Here is a 21,182-nt window from a genome sequence, read left to right on the forward strand (position 1 = left end):
GATTTTCAGAAAAATAAAAGAAAACTGAGTCGAAAATTGAGAAAACTGAGTCGAAATACCCTGTCAGCCTACAAGAAGAAGGGAATCAGGCTACAAGAAGAAGAAAAATCTGAGTCGAAAAAAGGGGCTATACAATCTAGGATAAGATAGTAAATTCTTAATTAATTATTATTAATATTTTAAAAACGGGGCTGTAAGGAGTAAAATGATTCGTTCGAAACAATTCGTTTTCTTCAATAGAGAAAAGAAAAGAGGCCAAGTTTAGTTAGAAAATAATTCGTTCGAAACAATAATTTCATATTTCAAACTAATGTTAAAAAAATAACATAATCGAAATAAAGAGAATTGTTCGTAGGATAAAAGCGCATGAAATCCTCTATCTATTTTTTAGTGTCCCGTTTTCAATCTTTTTCATAAATTTTAATTATTTTTTCTTCAATTTTAATTAACTACGTATATTTTGAAGATTCACAAATCCAATTAGAAATTCTAATTAAGTTTTTATATTTATTTTGAAATTTATAATTAATAATGTATCATTAGAGTTAATTATTCCATAATAGGGTATATATTTTGAAATATCAATTTGTAATGATAAATATTTAATTATTTTCTATTATATAATAAATACTTCTCCCGTCTACAAAATAATTTCCTAAGAGAGAGTGACACGAATTTTAAGAAAAAAGTTATTTAGAGTATTGAGAGTGAAGAAAAGATTGTTGTGTGTATTGGAAATAAGTGAAAAAGTGTTTTAATTGGTATTGAGAGTAGTGAAAATGTGAAAAATAAGGATAAATGAGATATTTATAAGTGATGAGATATAGTCCAAAAATAATTAGGAAGTTTATTTGTAAACATCCCAAAAAAGAAAAGTAAGAAGTTCTTTCGTGGACGAAGAGAGTATATATTTTTTATTTTTATAATATTGATTTTTTTTTAAAATATAATAAAATTAGTTATGAATATGATAAAAATACAAAAAAAATGTGGAATAGAGAATATTATTAGTAATAAAAGATTATCACAAACTGCGAACTACAAAATTATTGGTTACTCCAGAAAAGCAAAATATGAAGAGAAAAGGATTGATATAATTAGTTGGTGAGAGGTTATTGTCGGGAATACGTTGTACATCATCATTGTATCGATCCCGCGAAATCTTTACACACTAATTAATTTTAATTTTACACAAGCTCAGATATTTCTTAATTATGTAACAACTCATAATATATAAAATATACACAAAAGTAAATGTCCCTTTACAAAGTCAAACTTACCACCCAAGATGAAAATTTGCAATCAAATATATTCTCTCCCATATATCAGTATACCCTTGCCTCACTACCAACAAATCAGTACACACTTGCCTAAGTCCACTCTTAAACGATGTACGGCCAATATATGGTAGCTATTATATACTCCCACCATCCATGAAATATTTTTTGACGGGAAGTGGCGTGTTTAAGAAAAATAAGTTGTGTATTTAGTGAGTGGAGAAAGGATCCCATAAATTATGAAAAGTGTTAATAGTTAATTGACTTATTATCAGAAATAATGGATTTATAAGTGGACGGATGAAAATGAAAAATTAGATGTTTACAGCATATGAAAAGTAGTTAAGTAGCTAGAAAAGAGCAGGCTAGCTTATGATGATTAATATATTTCGTGTGTAGCTACGCGCCATTATGAATACGGACAAGATATATGCTCCTTTTTTCATAGGTGTAGTGATTATGTTGGGTTGGGCAGCCAATTAATAAGGAATAAAGCAAGTGTGGTGACATGGCATCAATGAATTAATTTTGCTTCGAAATCACGACTTGATGATGAAAATGCATGCTATGCTAATCCTGTCGAATTCAATGACAGATTATAAATCCCTCAATCATGCATCATTAGGGTTTCTGGATCCCCATGATATAAATACTACAAGTCCATGATATAACTTAATATAAAGAAGAGAGGTCGAAAATGATGGGGTTAATTAGGTTAGTAATTGTAGCATATAGTATTTGGATGGGAATGGGTCTGAGCATGAATAAGTACGATGTAACATGTCCCAACGTTGAGTCCATTGTTGCCAAGGTTGTAAGAAACGCAACGTCGAGAGACAAAACAGTGCCTGCAACACTTCTCAGAATGCACTTTCATGATTGTTTTATAAGGGTAAGCAATTTGCAATTTCAATGCATTGAATTGAATATTGAGTTCATATATACAACTATGAATAGGGATGTGATGGTTCCATATTGCTGGAATCTGGAGGTGGGAATAAAGCAGAAAGAGATGCGCCGCCAAACAGATCGCTGCATGCATTTTATGTGATAGAAGCTGCCAAGAGAGCAGTCGAAGCTGCGTGCCCCGCCCTTGTCTCCTGTGCAGATATTTTGGCCTTCGCCGCTAGAGATGCTGTCGTTCTCGTAAGCAAATGCAAATTCCATTCTTTTCTCTGTAATAATTCCTACTTATGCTAATTTTCATCTTAAACCCCCCGCTTTATAAAAAATGTCCCGTAGCTATAATAAAATTTATTATACTGAACATCTTAACCTAATATTGAAATAATTAGGCCATGAAAATTAAAAAAATAGTTATATATTCTAGTTAGATATAATCAAGTCAAACTAACAGTTACAAAATTAAACTAAATGAAAAAATAGAACTACATTGGATACATGTGACTGTGAGACACCAAAGTTGGATATAGAAGATCTCAAATAAGGGAAATTTGAACAAACATAAATTTACAGAAAATTACCATCGGTTGTTCTAAGCTTGGTAAAAAGAAATCATGGCAATGCATTTTAATGCATGTATACCGTTCGCATAAATTACAAAAACAAACACGAAATAAAGCAATGAACGTCGTCAATTAATATTAAGCCTCTTTGATCTGAAACTATGATCGATTGATTATAGCTAAAAAACTAAGAAACCCTTCTATGGATTAATAAATGTTTTTTTTTAGGATAATGGGTTAATATATGTTAAACGGGATATGAATATATTTCAATTACAATATATCTATGCAGCCTTGTGGCTGTCCAACACACTAGTTATATATGAATTTTTTTGATTTGTTTAATTTATTTTATAAATAAAAAATGAATTTGGTTATCTTGTTATATACTATATTCTTTATATTGTAGCTATTTTTTTAATTTTTTATTTAAAAAAATTAAAATTACAAAAAAAATAAAAATAACTATAATGTGAATAATATAGTAAAATAATTAAATCTCTTTTTCATTCATAAAAATAAATTAAATAAATAAAAAAATCTATTTAACAAGTGTATAGAGTCTATAGACAACCACAACGTGACTCTTTCAATTAAGTCATTAGAAATATATTGATACATGAATTCAAACATTTAAACAATCAGATGGATCTTGACCAATCCAGCGATATGATCTTAAACAAAGTTTTGTGATAGAAAAAAAATCATAAATGATCACTTAATTATTACCTATTTCCTTTTTTCTTTTTTCTTTTTTCTTTCTTTTGGCATCTCATTATAGCATGTTCATTCAATTATTAATGAATATAAAGCACGCGAAAAAGAACAGTTGCAATAATCATGGCGGTCCTTTCCAGTGCTAAGTGTTAAATACAAAAACTTTATGGCAAAGCTTTCTTTTCTTTTAAGTTTTATCATTAATACTTGCAATGTCACAACAAGAAAACGACAACCGAACAAGTAAATGATTATTCCTCATTTCAACTTTATTTAGTGCGTGACATTTATAAGTCCTAACTCGTATCCAGGGACGAATCCAGAAATTTTTTATTATAAGGGCATAAAATAATTCTAAAGATTTGATTGCTTTTTGTTCCTCTTCTAAATATATGGATAATAGCATGAGATATAAATTCATATTTTTTATATTTTGTTTGGTTTGAATGATAATATATTTATCCACTCACTCCTTATAAGGTTCTCTTAGTTATAAAATTATCCATTTTCCAAGAGAAAATATGTGCCCGAAAATTTATACTATCTACACGGATTTTTTTTTTACGTCAAAACAAACGAGGTATAAAACAGTAAATGAAGTTTATCTTTTTTTTATACCTCAAAACAAATACACCCTAAATATTAAATACGTTAAAAAATTACTACATAATAATCCAAGTCTATTAGAGATTGAAAGTTTAAAAATTACATATTTATTATCTTTTTATTAAATATATGTACAAATTAAATATATATATATATATATATATATATATATATATATAATACAAATTAAACATATATTGTGGGGGCACGTGCCCCATGATGGGGTACATGCGTTCGTCTCTGCTCATATCATATCGTCCACTTAATAATATGAGTACTGCTATGACTAATTATAAATTAATTAAATAGAAAAAAATATTTTATTTGAATTTTTTTAAATAAAAAGGAATTTATTTATTTTACTACTGTGTTCATATTGTAACTATTTTTTTATTATTATTTTGTAAGCTTTTATTATAAAAATCACAAAAAAATTGGAAAAAGTAACTATAATGTGGACAATATAGTAAAATAGTTGAACCTTTTTTATTTAAAAAATAAATTAAATAAATAAAAATTATAATGTAGTTGCATAGGTTTATTGTTATACTTCCTCACACCATCAATAATGTGCATCACTTTTAGTGGCACAAATTTTAATAAATGTTAGGTAATTGTATTATGAGTGGAAAAATAAATCCACTTTATTGTAGTATTATTGATATATTAACTTATTATATATTTTTCTATAAAAAGATAATACTATAAAATATGGCATACCTTTTTTGTTCCACATAATTAATCGCTATTTGGTTTTTACTCATATTAAGAAAACTGAAAACTAGTACCGCTATCTTGTGCGATGCACTAGTGTTGGTCTAGTGGTAGGTGGTTAATATCCAATGCTTGAGGTTTAGGGTTCGAGTCCACCGTTGTTCGGTGTTTAAATTTCTTTATTTATTTATGTAATTTATCAAAAAATAAAAATAATTAAACTTAAATTATATACTCCATCCGTGTCACCACACTTGCTATGTTTTTTAAACAAAATTATTTTCTTAATTCTTAAACAAAAAGAATAAGAGGAAGAATTAAGAAAATAATTTTGTTTAAAACTTCTAACTACTGCTATAGCTTTTTAATCTTAAATTCATCTTTTATACTCCATAATATATATCAAATTGAAGCTATTGTCATAATATTTAATTTGATATGTATATTAAATATTTAATTATGTATTAGTTGAATTATTATATTTGAAAAGCAAAAAGAGAAAAAAAAAGAAGAAGAAGAAAAAGAAAAAATAATGTAATACTGAGTGTGAATTGTGGAAGAAAAATATGCATTTTGGAGTAGCAAAAAATCACTTTTTCTCTAATTACACTAAAAAGTATCCATTAAAAACGTCATTTTTATATATTACGTGTATATATATATATATATATATATATATCAAATTTTTGCAATGAACAAAAGAAATTATAACTTAAAAAACAAAAGAAAATAAAGCTACTTAAATAAAATCAAAATATAAAAGGAAATATAAAAAATAAAATAAACCAAAATATAAAATATAATACCCGAAATTAATAAGAGAAGGAGAATAAAAAAATTAGTTTGAGTCTTCAGAACATTATATTATGTTAAATCTATTTGAATATGACATATATCAAATTAAAGATCTCAATCTTTGATTTGATATCATATTGAATATTTTATCAAACTACACAATTTTTAGAAAGAAAAAGAAAAAAAAAAACAATAAAAAAATAAAAATAATAATAATAAAGTAGAGTAGAAATAGAATGGAGTGGAATGAAAACTGAAGTGCATGCATGCTTAAAACTAGCTTCTCATATATTATATAGATTCATTTAATTTTCTATGAAATATGAAATTGTTTTATTTTCTTTTTATTTATTGTTCTACGCCTTATTTTTACAAACATTGAATAAGGTTATATTAGCAAAATAATACCCCCGTCCACAAAAGATAATCCTATTAAAGAACGTCACAAGTTTTAATAAAAATAATTATTGTATTATGGAGAAAAGGTCCCATTTAAAATGTAGTGTTTATAACAATAATTAATTGTATTGTGAGTGCAGAATAGAACCCACTATATGATTGATAGTTTTTAAAAATAGAAAAGGATTAATTTTTGTTGACATCTTAAAATGCCAAAAGTGGAATAATTTTTATGGACGGAAGGAGTATTTAAATATAATTCCAATTACAAAATTATTTGGACTATATTAATTTTTGGAAATCCCGAAAAACATAAAAGACTAATTTCATCTAATGGAGGGAATACTTTATCTATTACTGTATATCTAGTATATTACTATTTTACAATTATGTATTTTACAGATTTAAATATATCTAAAATATTTTTAATTATTTCAATTTCTATGAATCCGTCACTAATTTAATATGTTATCGCCATATAAAGTTATAATCGTTTTGCATCTGTTTTTTCAAAATAATGGTAAAATTTATCAACTTTTGATATATTTAACACATTAAACTAATTTAACACATTGTGGGCGTTTACTTTTTGGGAGTAAAATGGATATATATATATATATATATATATATATATATATATATATATATATAGGGAGATGTTCAAATAAGAATCACTAAATAAAATTAGAACGGAGAACCATTTTAAGCCATTCGATCATCAAGATCTACGGTGGATGCATCATCTTGGTGGATGAATGCAGATCCTGGGTTCGAATCCTGAAGGGAGCAAAATTTTTATTATTTTCGGATGCATTAAATTTAATAGCGAATGCATTAATTTATATAGCAGATGCATTGATTTTAATGGTTCTTATGTTCTCACGATAAGTGTGGTTCTCATTATAACCACACCCTATATATATATATATATATATATATATATAGGGTTAGCTTATATTGAGATTTTAAATATTTTGAGATTTTGAGATAAATGAACATATCAATAAATTCTTTGAACATAACCAATATAACTGATGAACATATGAATCTATTTAATTTATTTAAAAAACATGCCACTTGTAGGGATTGAACCCCAGACCAACGCGCGTTCATAAAAATTAATTGACAAGTTCATCAAAATGTACTTATATGTTCATTTATCTCAAAATCTCAAAATATATATAAATCTCAATTGAACCAATTCCTATATATATATATATATATATATATATATATATATATATATATATATATATATATATATATATATATATACAGAGAGCGCTTTTGAAATAACTATTTTGAAGAAGAAAATATAATATTTGGTCAATAATTAAAAAAAATACAAAATTTAGTCATTTATTACGTGTAAAGACTATTTTATCCTTAATTAGAGCGGATTGAATTAGGGTCAAATTCAGGTTTGTGCGCGGGTTAGGCACATATGACACTATTAGTGTCATATGTGTCAACCGAAAAAATAAATAATTTTTTTTAAGTATATGGCACAAATAGCACTAATATGGCCATAAGTACCATTCGTGCAACACTACATAAGAGAGTATATGACACTAATGACACTAATATGACCATAAGTACCATTCATATTGCACTAATGACACTAATATGACCATAAATATCATTCGTGCAACACTAAGTATATGTCACTAATGACACTAATAGTATCATGTGTGCCTAACCTGCGCACAAACCCGCATCCGACCCGAATTTGGTCTATTCTAATTAAGAATAAAACAATCTTAAAACGTAAAAAGTAGTCAGATTTTGTGTTTTTTCAATTAATGGCCAAATATTGTGTTTCCTTTTTCAAAATGGCCATGTGAATATATTGTTTCATATGTATATGTGTGTGTATATATATATATATATAGGGAGAGGCTCAAGAAAGAACTACTAAATAAAATAGAAAGGGAGAACCATTTTCAGCCATTCGATCATCAAGATCTACGGTGGATGCATCATCTTGTTGGATGAATGCAGAACCTGGGTTCGAATTCTGAAGTGAGCAATTTTTTTTAGTGCATTAATTTTAACAGCGAATGCATTAATGTTTACAGTGGATACATTAGATTTGATGGTTCTCACGTTCTCACAAATAATGTAATTCTCTTTAGAACGACACCCTATATATATATATATAATTTAAGTTAATTTAAATGTTTTTTATGAATTAATTAATTTTGAGCTTTTTATTTTTTAAATATATTAAATTTTATATTTTATCAATTTATCCTATCATTCAAAATATAATTAATTATAATTTATGGCGGGAAGTTGAGAGCTATTTGTAAAATTGGAAACATTAAAAAAATTAGCATAAACTTTGAAGATTAGAGTATTTTTGGTATTTTTCCAAAAAACAAATAAATAAACTCAAAATTCAAACTATGTTTTTATGTTATTGAATTAAAAATTGGGTTAAGACTGAGCGTGGAAAATAATAATTGATGTTGTTAGTCGGGAGGGCCAAGATGGGAAGTACCGAAAGGGAGAAAAGACGGCAGGACTTCAAAATCGAGCGAAACCTCATCCCTCCCATCTCCACTCTTCAACGCTTCTCAGCTCGCCAAAGCCTTCGCTCTAAGGGGTCTCTCTCTCCAAGACGCTGTCGCTCTCATCGGCGCGCACACGCTCGGCTTCGCCCACTGCTCCTCCTTCGAGAAGAGGATCCGCAGCTTCAACTCTACCCACGACGTGGACCCCACGCTCCGCCCCTCATACGCCGCGGCGCTCAGAGGCGCCTGCCCCCTCAAGAACAAGGCCCCCAACGCCGGCGTCGCCATGGATCCTTCCTCCACCACCTTCGATATCAACCACTACAGACTCATCATCAACCGTCAGGCTCTCTTCGCTTCCGATCAATCTCTGCTCAGCGCGCCGCAAACCAAACCTTTGATTTATAAATTTGCGAGGTCCAAGAAGGCTTTCCACACCGCCTTCGCCAAATCCATGATCAAAATGAGCAGCCTTAATGGAGGCCACGAGATTAGGAAGGACTGTAGGTTTGTCAATTAAATTTAATCCACTGCTGCTGTGCCTCTGCCTCTGCCTCTGCTGCTTATTATGTTACTATATTATATATATCGTCAACTGTTATTATATACTAATGCACCACTGCTGCTTATTATTATTATCATTATTATTATTAGAATCCCAGTACTGCCCCAGTTTCAACAACTCAGAAAAATAGTCATATTCATTGTTGTTTCAGTTGAAGGTAAATGATTTGATTAAAATTTCTTAATTTTCAATTTATTCAATTAGAATTTCTTAATTAATTTACTTAAAAGTTAGTACATTGATTAATTAAAATTAAATAAATAATTGGGGTGGGAAGTCTTGAAGAGAGAAACCAAATACTCTTTCCATCTACAAAAAATTATAACCACCAAAAAAATTGGCACACATCACACTTAATTTCCTATTGAAAATTAAAAGGATAAAGAAGCCTCAAATAATTTACAAGTATTGAGAAGCTATACAAAATAATGCATACATAAAAAGTAAAAAGCCACCCCCATCTTTCTTTATTTGATGATCAAATTTTCTTAGGCATGTCGAAGGTTTTCTTGAGAAACTTTGATGCAATTTTATCATTGCGATGACACAAAACTCGTAGAATTGTGTTTGGGTCAGTAGCACTCCACTGACCTGTTGTGGGAGGTAAAGGAGGCCTCCATTTGGCTACTGCTGAAACTTCATTACTACCAAGACTCACATGTTTGAATTTCTCTACAAGGCTCTCTGTCTCAGTTTCGAAAAGAGAAACAACACCTCTCACAGCAGCTGAGACCTTATCAATCACATCTGCTGGCAAACCATCTCCGTTCGACCAGAAGAGATCGCTAAGGGACTTCAAATCCTCGTCTATCATCCGAGCATCCTGCACGCTGAAAGCACGGGAAGGTCCTCCAGCAAGCAGAACCAGCAAGAATCCTTCGAAGGAAGCCTTCATCACATCGATGATCACACGTGTCCGAACTCTATCGTGAACTGTTACGGATATGATTTCTAGATTCTGCTCCAGCTCCTCGAGGAAAGGTTCGACTCTGGATGAGGAAACTTCCCCCAAATACAGGTAGTCGCCAAGAACGTGACTCAAATCATGGAAAACCACTTTGTATGCTATTGCCTCCGACAATTCCCGGATCCCTTCCATGCTGGAAGCTATGGAGAGGCTGAAATTCCCATTTCCAGCATTTACATCGTGAGCTAATCCATTATTTTTCAGATTCGCCACCATCCTTCTCTCTAGGCTTTCCAGCTCTTTGCGGATGTTGTACAGAGTGTTAATGCGAAAACACTGCCGTGGCACACTAAATAAATCATCCCCATCTCTGTTATAGACCTGGGATTTTCTACCTGGACCCGAAAGTGACCGATCTTTCCTCTTGAATGCCCTAAATTTTGAACCAGTAGCACATCTGGTCAACGCTGGCAGTGGCGAAATAAAAGAAACACGAGAACCTGCATCATAGTTCAGGATCAGTAGCTATAGGAAAAACTATGCAATAAAACTAAAAAATAGAAAAATACGTTGGATTATAATTTCGCACCACATCCAGATTTTGCCATTATAATATATTTCTGAAGGCATCTATCTAAACCACCAATCAACTCAGGAAGCAAAACTGGGTGTATTGGTATTGGAAGCAAAAAAAATGCTTCCAAAGTCTCATCAACAATCCGTAGGACTTCCACAGCAGATGGTGCGAAGCGCCCTTTATTTACTTGAGGATTCCAGTCCTGCAAAGAAAGAAGAAAAACGTTGTTAACATTATCGAGGTAACTCAATTCTCCTGTTCAGTTCAAAGGCAATGAGAATATGCACTCAAGCAACCTATTCTCAACTGAGAGAGAAAGCATCATGAAAAGGGAAATGGTTATGCTGTCACCATACACATTATGAATAGAGATTTATAACCTTGTCGCAGATCAAGCAAATGACTACAAAATGTTATATGACAGAAAAATAGGTAAATTATTTGGAACTTGGAATATACCAATATGAACCGTATCAATACTCCACCAATACTATGAAACAAGTAGCACACTCCTGGGAGAGGCGTTACAATTCACTAACAAATATAACAAATTACATCCAAGTAGCATACCCCATCACCATCACACAAAATAAAGATCAAAATATTGCACACTACACCACATTCTGTCTTATATCTTAGCATTTACCCAAACCAACTAAAATGCAATACCAATATATAGAACCCTTTGTTCCGACCACGCTGCATTAATAGTCTCAACTAGAATTGGAAAACCCAGATTCACACCCTCCTTAATTACCGATTTGATCATATCGTGCGTAGAAGATCTCCTTAACCATTATCACCAGTACTTGTGCATCTTCCTCGATAGATGAATCCCGAAGCATTTTCTCTAGAGACTTGTGATCTTCTTGAAGTTGAAGGCATTCATTTGTTACATTAATAGCAACGATTTCTGGATGAAGACTTTCTAGAATATTTATTTTATTTTATTTTATTTTATGAGTTGCTTCTTTATGTTATTAGTTGTTAGTTTTATTTTTAAATAAGGTTTTTATCTGGGTCCAAGTTTTTAACTTGGGCCTCGAGTTTTTAGGTCTTTTAATTGTCATTTATGAATTAGTGTAAGACATCTTTGGGATCATTATTGTTTAGGTCAGCACTCTTGTAGTATTCTATTTGCAACTCACCTCCAATCTAACAATTGATCCAACTTGCTGAAACCCACTCATGATTCGAGATGGATGTGTTGATCAGTTAGAGAACGTAGTGTTGGAGGTGCAGATCAATCTCACAATCTCACAGCCTTGATTACCACTATGTTAACTTTACCGTTTCTGGTTTGAAGTCCCAGGCCACTGTCATTCAGTCCGCACTGGAGAGGCAGCAACTCCTCGCAGAAATCCTGGCCAAGTTGTCAGCTCCAAGCTGACCCTCTGCTTCGGGCTCCACAGCGCCCTCGGCCTAGACTCCGCAGCCACGCCTGACCAAAATTTGGTGGGTACACAGCCTCCTCCTGTGCATGGCACGTGCACTCCACCGGCGCCTACAGCAGTTACGACGGCTACAAAAGAAATATTTCCAATGACTTACCATACTTTGATAGCAACAATCCCTTACCTTGGATTGCTAGGGCTTCTCAATATTTCTTGGTCCCTCGAACTCGTTCAGATTTGAAGGTGAAGTTAGCTTTGATTGCTATGTCCAGCGTGGCCATGCCCTGGATCCAATGGATGCTCTTCGTTGACAACCATTGGTCTAAATTCTCCAAGGATCTCATGGAGCATTATGGCGATGATTCAGCCACCAAAGCCTATGCGACTGCCTTTTTGGAATACTACGTTTCTTATTTGAAGCACGAGTTGCCCTATTTCCCTGAAGCTCGGTACCTAAGGATGTCCTTGGGAGGGCTCCAACCAGCTCTTCGTGACCAGATGCCAGATAATGAACTTACTGTCATGTTTGTCGTCATTCGGATAGCTAGGAATGCGGCGCGAGGTAGCAGGCAACCACCTGATTCTCCCAAGATCCAGGTCTCTCCATGTTCTCTATTTCACCAATGTCCACCATGTCAGGAGGGTCCTTTTCCACCCCACCTACTCAGACTTCCTTGATGACACAGAATACCATCATTTCTCCTAATGCGCCGTCTGGACCCAAATGTGCGCCACTTGACAGAATACAGAGAGCACCGCATTTTACCACTGGTAAGTGCTTTCATGGCTGCCAACCGTTTGTCCTCTCCACAGGTGTGCAGCAAAATCCATCCATGTGCTTCTGGCCTTCAGGGAAGACAACGTCAATGAACACAATCACTTGGCAGCGAGTTTAGCCCAGAGACTGATCGATTAATCCAGCCTTCAGTTCAAGGCTGCTTTGACGGTCGAGGCTATTGATAGCGACAGATTATTTACTTAGGGATCAAGTTTTTTAGTCTTTAAATAGTCATTTATGAATTAGGGTTAGACATCTTTTGAGATCATTTATGTTTCGGACTGTGGACCTCTTTAAGGTAATTTTTATTCAGTAATCCAGTACTCTAACATGCAAAAATCTGAAAACTTCCCAGTTCATATGTCTGTACCAATAAATAATCTAGCCAACACACATTCCAATTGGTGTAACCTTATGGACCCCGGGGGGGGGGGGGGGGTGATAGAAGAGGACCCTACGTATACAAGAATGAAAAATAATAAATTTATTTAAGTTGTTTGGATAAGTTCATTCTAGGGGATCCATCATCTTCATTAACTATTTTGGATTGATTCTAATGCATTTTAAATCCACTTTATGTACTTATTTAAAATCATTTCACTAACTCCTTACCCCTTAATCAAATAACTGAAGCTTCAGTTTTTGTGTTCCGGTTTTTCTCTTTTGTATAGTGCATATTATTGTATATGTTTTTCTACGAGCAAAGAGGAAAGTCAAGGTATCACATAGCTATAATGATCAAGAAGATTGGGAGAGAAAAAGCACCTCTTGTTGCAAATTTCTGTCGACCCATTCCCTTAGCCTGTCAAGTCTAGTCTGTATCCAAGATTTTACTAAGTTGGTAATCACAGCCTGAGATTCATAAGGAGTCATCTCCTGAATGGTTGACTTCCCACCATCTTCACTGTCCAATGAATCAGCAACTGCCATATCCACTAGATCTTTTTCAAGCTTTTCCGCGGCTAGTAGCACTTGTATAGCTTCAGGGTTTAATTCATTTATACTGGATACAAATTTCTTGAGCTCTTTCGCATAGCAGGCATGAAGAGTAGCAACAGCTACACTTGTGGCATGAGGATGCCATGTTTTCAGTATAGGACTATATATTTCCTTCTCATTGAATGCCATGTCACAGATATTTTGGGCGAGCAAGCAAAGAAGAGGGAGAGGACTCTGCTGATTCTTAGAGGACTTCCTGCTTGTAATGAGCTTCTCTCTTTCCTGTCTTCAGGTGGAGCAAACAAAAGTCTGAGTCCATAATGACACAAACAAAGTAATAAAAAAAGTTTGCATATCAAAGAACAGATATGCAAGAGAAATCAAAATCCTTATTCACTATGTACTCCAATTTATTTCCTTAGGTTGTGTTCTCTTTGGTTGATAAATTTATCATGGGAAAAAGAGAGATAACAAAAATTCTCCCTTTAAATCCTCTCTTTCTTTTTCCTCATTTTCTACAAAATAGAATTTCACCATTTCTCATCCTTCTTTTCACTTCAAGGAGGGATAATATTATCACACCAAAAATGGAGGGATAATATTATCCCTTCTTGGAGTGAAAATAAGGAATGAGAAATGGTGAAATTATCTTTTGTAGAAAATGAGGAAAAAGAAAATAGACATTTAAAGGGAGAAATTTTTATTATCCCTCATTTTCCCATAATAAATTTATCAACTAAAGAAAACACACCCTTAAAGACCAAAATCAGCAGTAATATGGAGTAATTTATTTTCTAAAATTTGACTTGACAATTTATCCCAGTTTGGAGTTGGTATAACATGAAACTTGAAAAGTGGTCCTTACCAATTAAGGGGGCTATTAACATCTTAACTGAAGAAAAAAAAAACACCTGTCCATTTTATTAGATACTACCAATCATAATTGGAATAACTAGTGGTAATATTTGAATGTTTCAGTCAATAGTTACTTTTTTCTTTGCAGAAATTTTCGTCTATGCATTGTTTTATATATTTAATTATTTAATACTTTACTTTTTCCATCCTAAAATTTATTCAAAGTCATTAATTAATAATGATTTACCAAGAGGTAAAGAGATTAAAAATAATAAACCTATGCTCATATTAAGAAAAATTAAATGGATAATTTGTACAAAAAACTAATTATAATATGATGTAACAATATCAATTTTAGAGTACAAAGGTAAATTATGAATGATTAAATTGTGAGGCAGAGTGATTTGAAGAATTGAGGCATTTCTGCCGCATTCTTTTTATTTTTTGCCTACAAAGATTCCTAATTCGTTCCAATCATTATAATGAAAATTTCTCGATAAAGATATTCCGAATACTTGCCTGAGAAAAAGTATTGCGCACTGACGACCTTATATATGCATCAACCCTGCTGCACGCCACATCAACTTCTTTCCTCTTCTTATCATATTCACGAGATATATCCATCAGTACTCTTGCTGCTGATACCCCAATGGTCAAAACACTTTGCATTACATCTATGTTAACCCTATGAAAAAATTCATGGTATTGACTAAGTCTTTTATCTGCCCAATCTAGTATCAGGCTTAGTGTTGAACTTAAGATCTTCGAGTATTTAGGATCATAAGCTAGGTCGGCATCCTTCACCACTTCCACCATCATATGATCAACAGCAAAGAGAAGGTCGTTTTCAGTTTCACCTGTAGCAATGTATTGGTGGAATAAAACCCACAAAAAACAGAGATTGTGAAACACCTGATCTATCCCAAGGATCACCCAGGTCTTCTTCACTTGATCCAATACATCATCAACTTCTTCAACAACTGATGCCTCATCATTTACATCGAAGCAGGCTTCTATGAGTATCTTATAAAGATGGAGATTTAGTGGAATTCCATCAGCCCAATGGCAAATATCAGATGTAGAGCCATCAAATGATCTGCAAGCAAGAGAAGTAACAACATTGCAGAGAACAAGCATCGATTCGCTGTGCTTGTCTGTATCAATGGGTTTCTCAGATGCAGCATGTAGGATATGCCGAAGGCGTTGAGGGGCAGTAAGTGACTTGTCAAGAGGCACGTGCGGGTGGATAAGGAGCCCTGCTTCGAGGATTTTCAAGTTCCTTCTCTGCCATGCCTCGTATTCCCGTTCACTACTGAAATCTGACGACCTGAAATGCTGCAACAACTCCAACGGCAGAACCATTGACTCAATGCGCCTTCCAAGCTGCAAACAAGAGAGAATCAAGGGAAGATACATAGTTGCATATTCAACTTCAAGTCATGAATACGACATTAACATAATACTCACATCTCCTACACAAATTATCCGAGCAAGTATGAGCACACATCATTTCTAGCTGCATCAAAGGAAAGGAGGTACAACCCAACAGCTACCCTTGGTACACACAAAGATCATACTTCGAACATGTTCCTCCACACTTATAACACAGTTCTCAGTCCGACATTTCACTACTCTTTAACCAAGTTCATATTACACCATTTTCAATCATTTATTCGATCCTTTTAAAAATTGAATCCGAAATCTAGACCAAACTACAGTAAGAAGAAACAATCCTAAATGAGCATATCCAAATTCCATGCTTCCAAGTAAAAAAGAAACAAGAAATCTAACCTGACCGGCAGCCACTCGTAAGAAGCCACGTCGGATCCTCGAATCGGTCTGCTCCGGAACCCTCATCTGAACCCTCATCAGCTCCCCGAGGCTCTTTCTGTCGGGCTCATCCTCCTCCTCGCCGCTGCTCTTCTTCTTCTTCTTGGGCTTGAGGCCCAGAGCCTTCTTCACCTTGCTCGCAGCTGACTTGTGCGTCTGCGACTGCTGCTGACTTCTCTCCTTCAAATTCGAACTCGAAACGTAAGTGAGGCGCCTCCCGGAGCCGGAGCTCCGGCATGCTCCGACGAGGATTTCGTAAGCGGTTTCCCGGAGCTCCGACGAAGAAAGGTCCACACCCAGCTCGCCAAACGGGTCCATCCCTGAATTGTGAATCATTATTGCATGGAATTCAGGAAAATTGAAGGAAGGAATGGAAAGGGTCGAAAAGGGAGGGAGGTGGTGGGTTATAGTCTTGCTTGACTTTTAAGGAATGAATATATTTTTTGAAATTCAATTGTTTAGACGGAGGTGGAGACTGACTGGACAGCCAACTCGGGATGACGATAAATGCAATTGATTAATGGAAGACAAGGGTTGAAAAAGAGCTTTAGAGGTGGACTCTTGTGATGGGGATTAGAGTTGAGATTATAAATAAATTATTCTTTTTAAGACCATCCACAGTCGGGATGACTTGATAGTTTACTTTATACACGAGGGATCACAATGAGTAAGAAGATCACAGTGAGATGACTTAATAGCTTACTTGATTTTTATATTTTTCATTTAAATTTAATTACACAATTTTAAATAACATAATTTACTTAAAAAACAAATTGCATTAGTTTTAAAAATCTAAAAGGTACATTAAAAAAAAATTAAAGACATAATTTAAAATTACCTAAAAAAAAACTAAAGACATAATTAAAAATTACATAAAAAAACTTATCTAGTCTCTACCGCCCTTTCGTCGAGCTAGAATCTCCGTCACCCATTCCTTATGCCATTCTAGCTGCTCTGGAGTCATGTCGGAAGTTTTCATGAATATGACCCGATCGTCATGGATCTCCCTCTTAAGGGCATTCTTTTGGTCGTACATCTCCATGATTCGGGTGATCTTGTTATCGAACTTCTCAAACATCTCCTTAGTTTCGGGTGGAGCCTCCGAGGCTTGCAATGCCGACGACTTCCCTTTCCCCTTAACTGCCCTCGCCGCTTTATTTCCAATCGGTCGGGAAGATGTGATTTCCTCGCCCGACCCCGAGGTGGTGAAGTCGCCCATCTCCGACGTCTTTGTCCTCTTGGAGGCATGCACGTCTCCCTCGATGTACATAGACTTGAACCTCCGGTTGGTTTGGAGCATCTTCCATGCATTCCAGTAGGTGAAGGGGCCGGAAGTGCTCCTAGCGGCGAAGATAGTTTGAGCCTTCTGTTGGAGCATGTCGGCAGAATGGCCGAAAGGCCACTTGGCGCACGTCTCCACCCAGATATTTTCCCATAACTTCACCTCCGCATTTACTCGAGCCCAGTGTCCCTTTATTTGGCGGTGTTTGAGGTTGGCGCCGATGAGGGGGTTCATCCGATCAAGAATCCGTTGCCAATAGGCCTCTCCCTTCTGGTCGACACCCCGGATGGCGTCGTTGGTCTCCTCTGTCCAAACTCGGACAATAAGGTCCGTCTCCTCGGGGGTGTAGGTGTGATGAGAGGTCCTTCCTTCCTCCGGCATAGGAGTCGGTGCCTTCTCTTTGAAGGTCATCGCCTTCCACCGCCCTCCTTACTTGGGCTTCGACGCACTGTGTGCGGACTATGCCTCTTCCTCCTCGCCGCTTTGACGAGGTTCCTCCTCCAAGTTGAAACCCGAAAAATCAGGATGATAATCACCGGAGAGGTCGGGAACCCAATTTGGGTTGTAGTAGTTTGGATCGTATGGATCCATTTTTGTTGAGAGAATGTGGAAAAAGATGGAAGAAGATGATTGTGGTGAATGCAAAAATGATGGAAGAAGTATATAAAGAAGAGAGAAAAAAAAAAGAAAAAAAAAGGTAACAGTCGAATGATCGAAAATTAATTGGCACGTGCACCACACGCGCCTTACATTTCACTTACATTCCATGCATCGTGCCTTACCCGAAAAATCAGGTCTCCCTCGAGTCCCCTTCGGCTGCAGTGGGGTACTCGATCCCCAGCTTACTCGAGTAAGTGGGATCGAGTATCCCACTGTGGATGCTCTAAATTAGAAAATGTATCTACAATATTTTGTCACCGATTAGTGCAATTAGAGCATCCACAACGAAGAGTTTGGATACCGGTGTGTACCGGCCCCACTTATTTATATGGGAAATACTCTCTAAGATAAGATTTGCCCGAAATCAACTAAGTTGACTCAATTGACATCCTTAGCTACAAAATTAGATCTCCTATGCTGACATTTGTATGGTACGAATTTCTATTAATATATATGAGTGATCTGCACTATACAAATGTCCGCACCACACACAACACCCCCTCTTATAGTCTGCACATGAGAATATATGTTGCTATAATTATCTAATCATTCAATATTTCAATGTTTAATTAATTTCTTTCTTTTCCTAAGTATTCCTTTCAATCCAACTATATCTATCTATCAATGATGTATCAATAATTACCTCAACCATTCAATTACATCATTTTATATAAATATTCAGAATCATAATATATTGATCGTATAGATGTAGAAAAAATGAAAAAAAAATGAGTATGTGTAAGTATGACAACATCATTCTCTATTTAGTATGAATAAAAAAAGTTAATGTTGGAGAGTTAGCGTAAAGCCCCATTTTTCATAAACTTTTCAATATAAAATCCTTGAAAAACTAATAGATAAAATAAAATTTCTTGAATTATAAAAGTTTAAACCAATTTAAAATCAACTTGCCAAAACTAAAGTAGTAACATGAAATCATAAAACTATAAACTAAGAAAAATAATAATAATAACAAGTTCAACTCAAACTTCTATAGAATTACTAAATCTCTAGTCATTCTCGACTTCCATGGCCGCCTCAACTCCAGAACTGCAAAACTGAAAAGATAAGGGGTGAGCATATTGAAAATATACTCAGTGAGAAATTAACCATGCAAATATTCACGTACGCATAAACATACAAATAATTCACATTGTCATACACATTCTAAATTCTGAGTCTTTCTGATCATGTACTTGAACATGACATTCTGAGTTTCTGATCATGTACTTGAACATGATATTCTGCGTTTCTGATCATGTACTTGAACATGATATTCTGAGCATGTATCTAGACATGTATCTGAGCAAGCATAATCAAACATGAACTAAAAGCACATTCAAACATACATGAATATAACAACAAGCATATAATCCCTCACCTTAATAGTGAAGCTAATAAATCAAAATTGGGATGAGGGTCCTAGTTGCACCGCACCTAATCACATAAAAGTTAAATAATAGAAAAGAATAAGGGCCTACATAAAATTTAAATCTTAGAAATTTATTTTTGTAAGATCATTAATATTATTGGTCTAACATAATAATAATAGATTATAAAATATTTTCTTACAAAAATTGGGTTCAATCTTAACTATAAATTAAATTATAGAAAAATTTGATTAACTTAATCAATTAGCTACATACTAAAAGGGATTTTCAAAATTCCAGATTTGGTTTGCTAAAAAAAAACGTCACTTTATGAGTTAAGTAAGTAATATAGAAATTCTGGATTTATACCCATTAAATAAATAAAAAAATGAAACTTTAATAGGTTGCAAAATTCGCAAACCATGCATCCATATAACATCATTAAAAACCAAAATTATATATAAAAAAACTAAAGTAGCCGCACTAACTGAAACTGAAAGATATTTTGATTAGGATTTGACTTGAGTTATCATAAAGAATTTTACACAATCAAAGGCTCGTGGAAGTCGGAAAAATAAACTGTTTTGAAAGGAACTCATGCGATGGAAAAATTATGACTGAAATTTATAAAAAAAATTCGAAACTTACCAAAAGGGACGAAGACAAAAAGCAACAGAAACTGAGAGATGAGAACTTCCGAAAAAAAATATTTCTTGCATGTACGTGTGCGTGTGTTCTCTTTTTTTAGGATAGATATTATGCCTCTATTTATACTAGTCTTTAAAGAGTTCTAGTTCTATTAGGAATCATTAATAATAATAATAATAATAATAATAATAATAATAATAATCTAGATAAAATTAATGGTGCATATCTATATGTATCATGTAATTATTAAGAAAAATAAGCTATAAAAAAAATACTAGAAATTCACTCTCTATAATAAATCTAAATATTTGGGGTGTTACAGTTGGTGGCAAAGGGGTGGCACGCGACGCTGACAAACGAGGAGCCGATCGACCTCGTTGGCCTTAAGAGCGGTAGCGAAACTTTTGATGAAAGGGTTTCTGCATTTTTGATTAACAATACTAAGAACAATTAAAAAGAACACGATCACCCATCTTTCCCCTAATTTTAGTCTCCTAAATATTTGTGTGCAAAAGAAACGACCCATTAATATTAGGATGAAAAGAGTATTAATCTTAATACTTAACAAAATTCTAAAAATAAATAAAAACATGATACATGTCACTAATTGAACCTCTAAACCAATCAAACCAAGGGGGAAAATATAGTGCTTTGACCAAACCGACCAGATCAAACCAAAGAAGAAAAGAAAAGACTGAACAAACAACCTACATGCATATTTCTTTGATTGTTCTCCAAATCTGGAGAATGATTAAGATCACAATTCATCACCAAGTACAAAGCATCATACTCGTATGGAGCAGAACTTAAAGTATCTCTGTCTCTTTCTCTTTAGTAGATTCGTCACCGCCACCATGGCCTCTCTGCTACCACACCATTGTGGCTGA

At 33.9% G+C, this 21,182-nt stretch overlaps 3 protein-coding genes across 3 annotated transcripts; 1 reads left to right on the forward strand and 2 right to left on the reverse strand.

The window, feature by feature from the left end:
- The first annotated feature begins 1,790 nt into the window (after window positions 1-1,790).
- Window positions 1,791-9,151, forward strand: LOC131021507 (peroxidase 64-like). The gene is made up of 3 exons (XM_057950722.1): window positions 1,791-2,169; window positions 2,235-2,423; window positions 8,453-9,151. Exons 1-3 carry the CDS (start codon window positions 1,975-1,977, stop codon window positions 9,008-9,010), a joined length of 942 nt encoding a protein of 313 aa, XP_057806705.1. The 5' UTR covers window positions 1,791-1,974; the 3' UTR covers window positions 9,011-9,151.
- Window positions 9,152-9,343: 192 nt separating this feature from the next.
- On the reverse strand, window positions 9,344-16,881 carry LOC131021505 (protein unc-13 homolog). Its single transcript, XM_057950719.1, has 5 exons — window positions 16,297-16,881; window positions 15,025-15,888; window positions 13,477-13,932; window positions 10,552-10,741; window positions 9,344-10,462 (listed from the first exon to the last, which is right to left on the reverse strand). The coding sequence occupies exons 1-5, from the start codon at window positions 16,669-16,671 to the stop codon at window positions 9,534-9,536; spliced, it is 2,814 nt and encodes a 937-aa protein (XP_057806702.1). The 5' UTR covers window positions 16,672-16,881; the 3' UTR covers window positions 9,344-9,533.
- Window positions 16,882-17,221: 340 nt separating this feature from the next.
- Window positions 17,222-18,028, reverse strand: LOC131023404 (uncharacterized). Its single transcript, XM_057952944.1, has one exon. It carries the CDS (start codon window positions 18,026-18,028, stop codon window positions 17,222-17,224), a length of 807 nt encoding a protein of 268 aa, XP_057808927.1.
- Window positions 18,029-21,182: the final 3,154 nt, after the last annotated feature.

Source organism: Salvia miltiorrhiza, chromosome 4 (assembly GCF_028751815.1).
Source record: "Salvia miltiorrhiza cultivar Shanhuang (shh) chromosome 4, IMPLAD_Smil_shh, whole genome shotgun sequence".
Lineage (NCBI taxonomy): Eukaryota > Viridiplantae > Streptophyta > Magnoliopsida > Lamiales > Lamiaceae > Salvia > Salvia miltiorrhiza.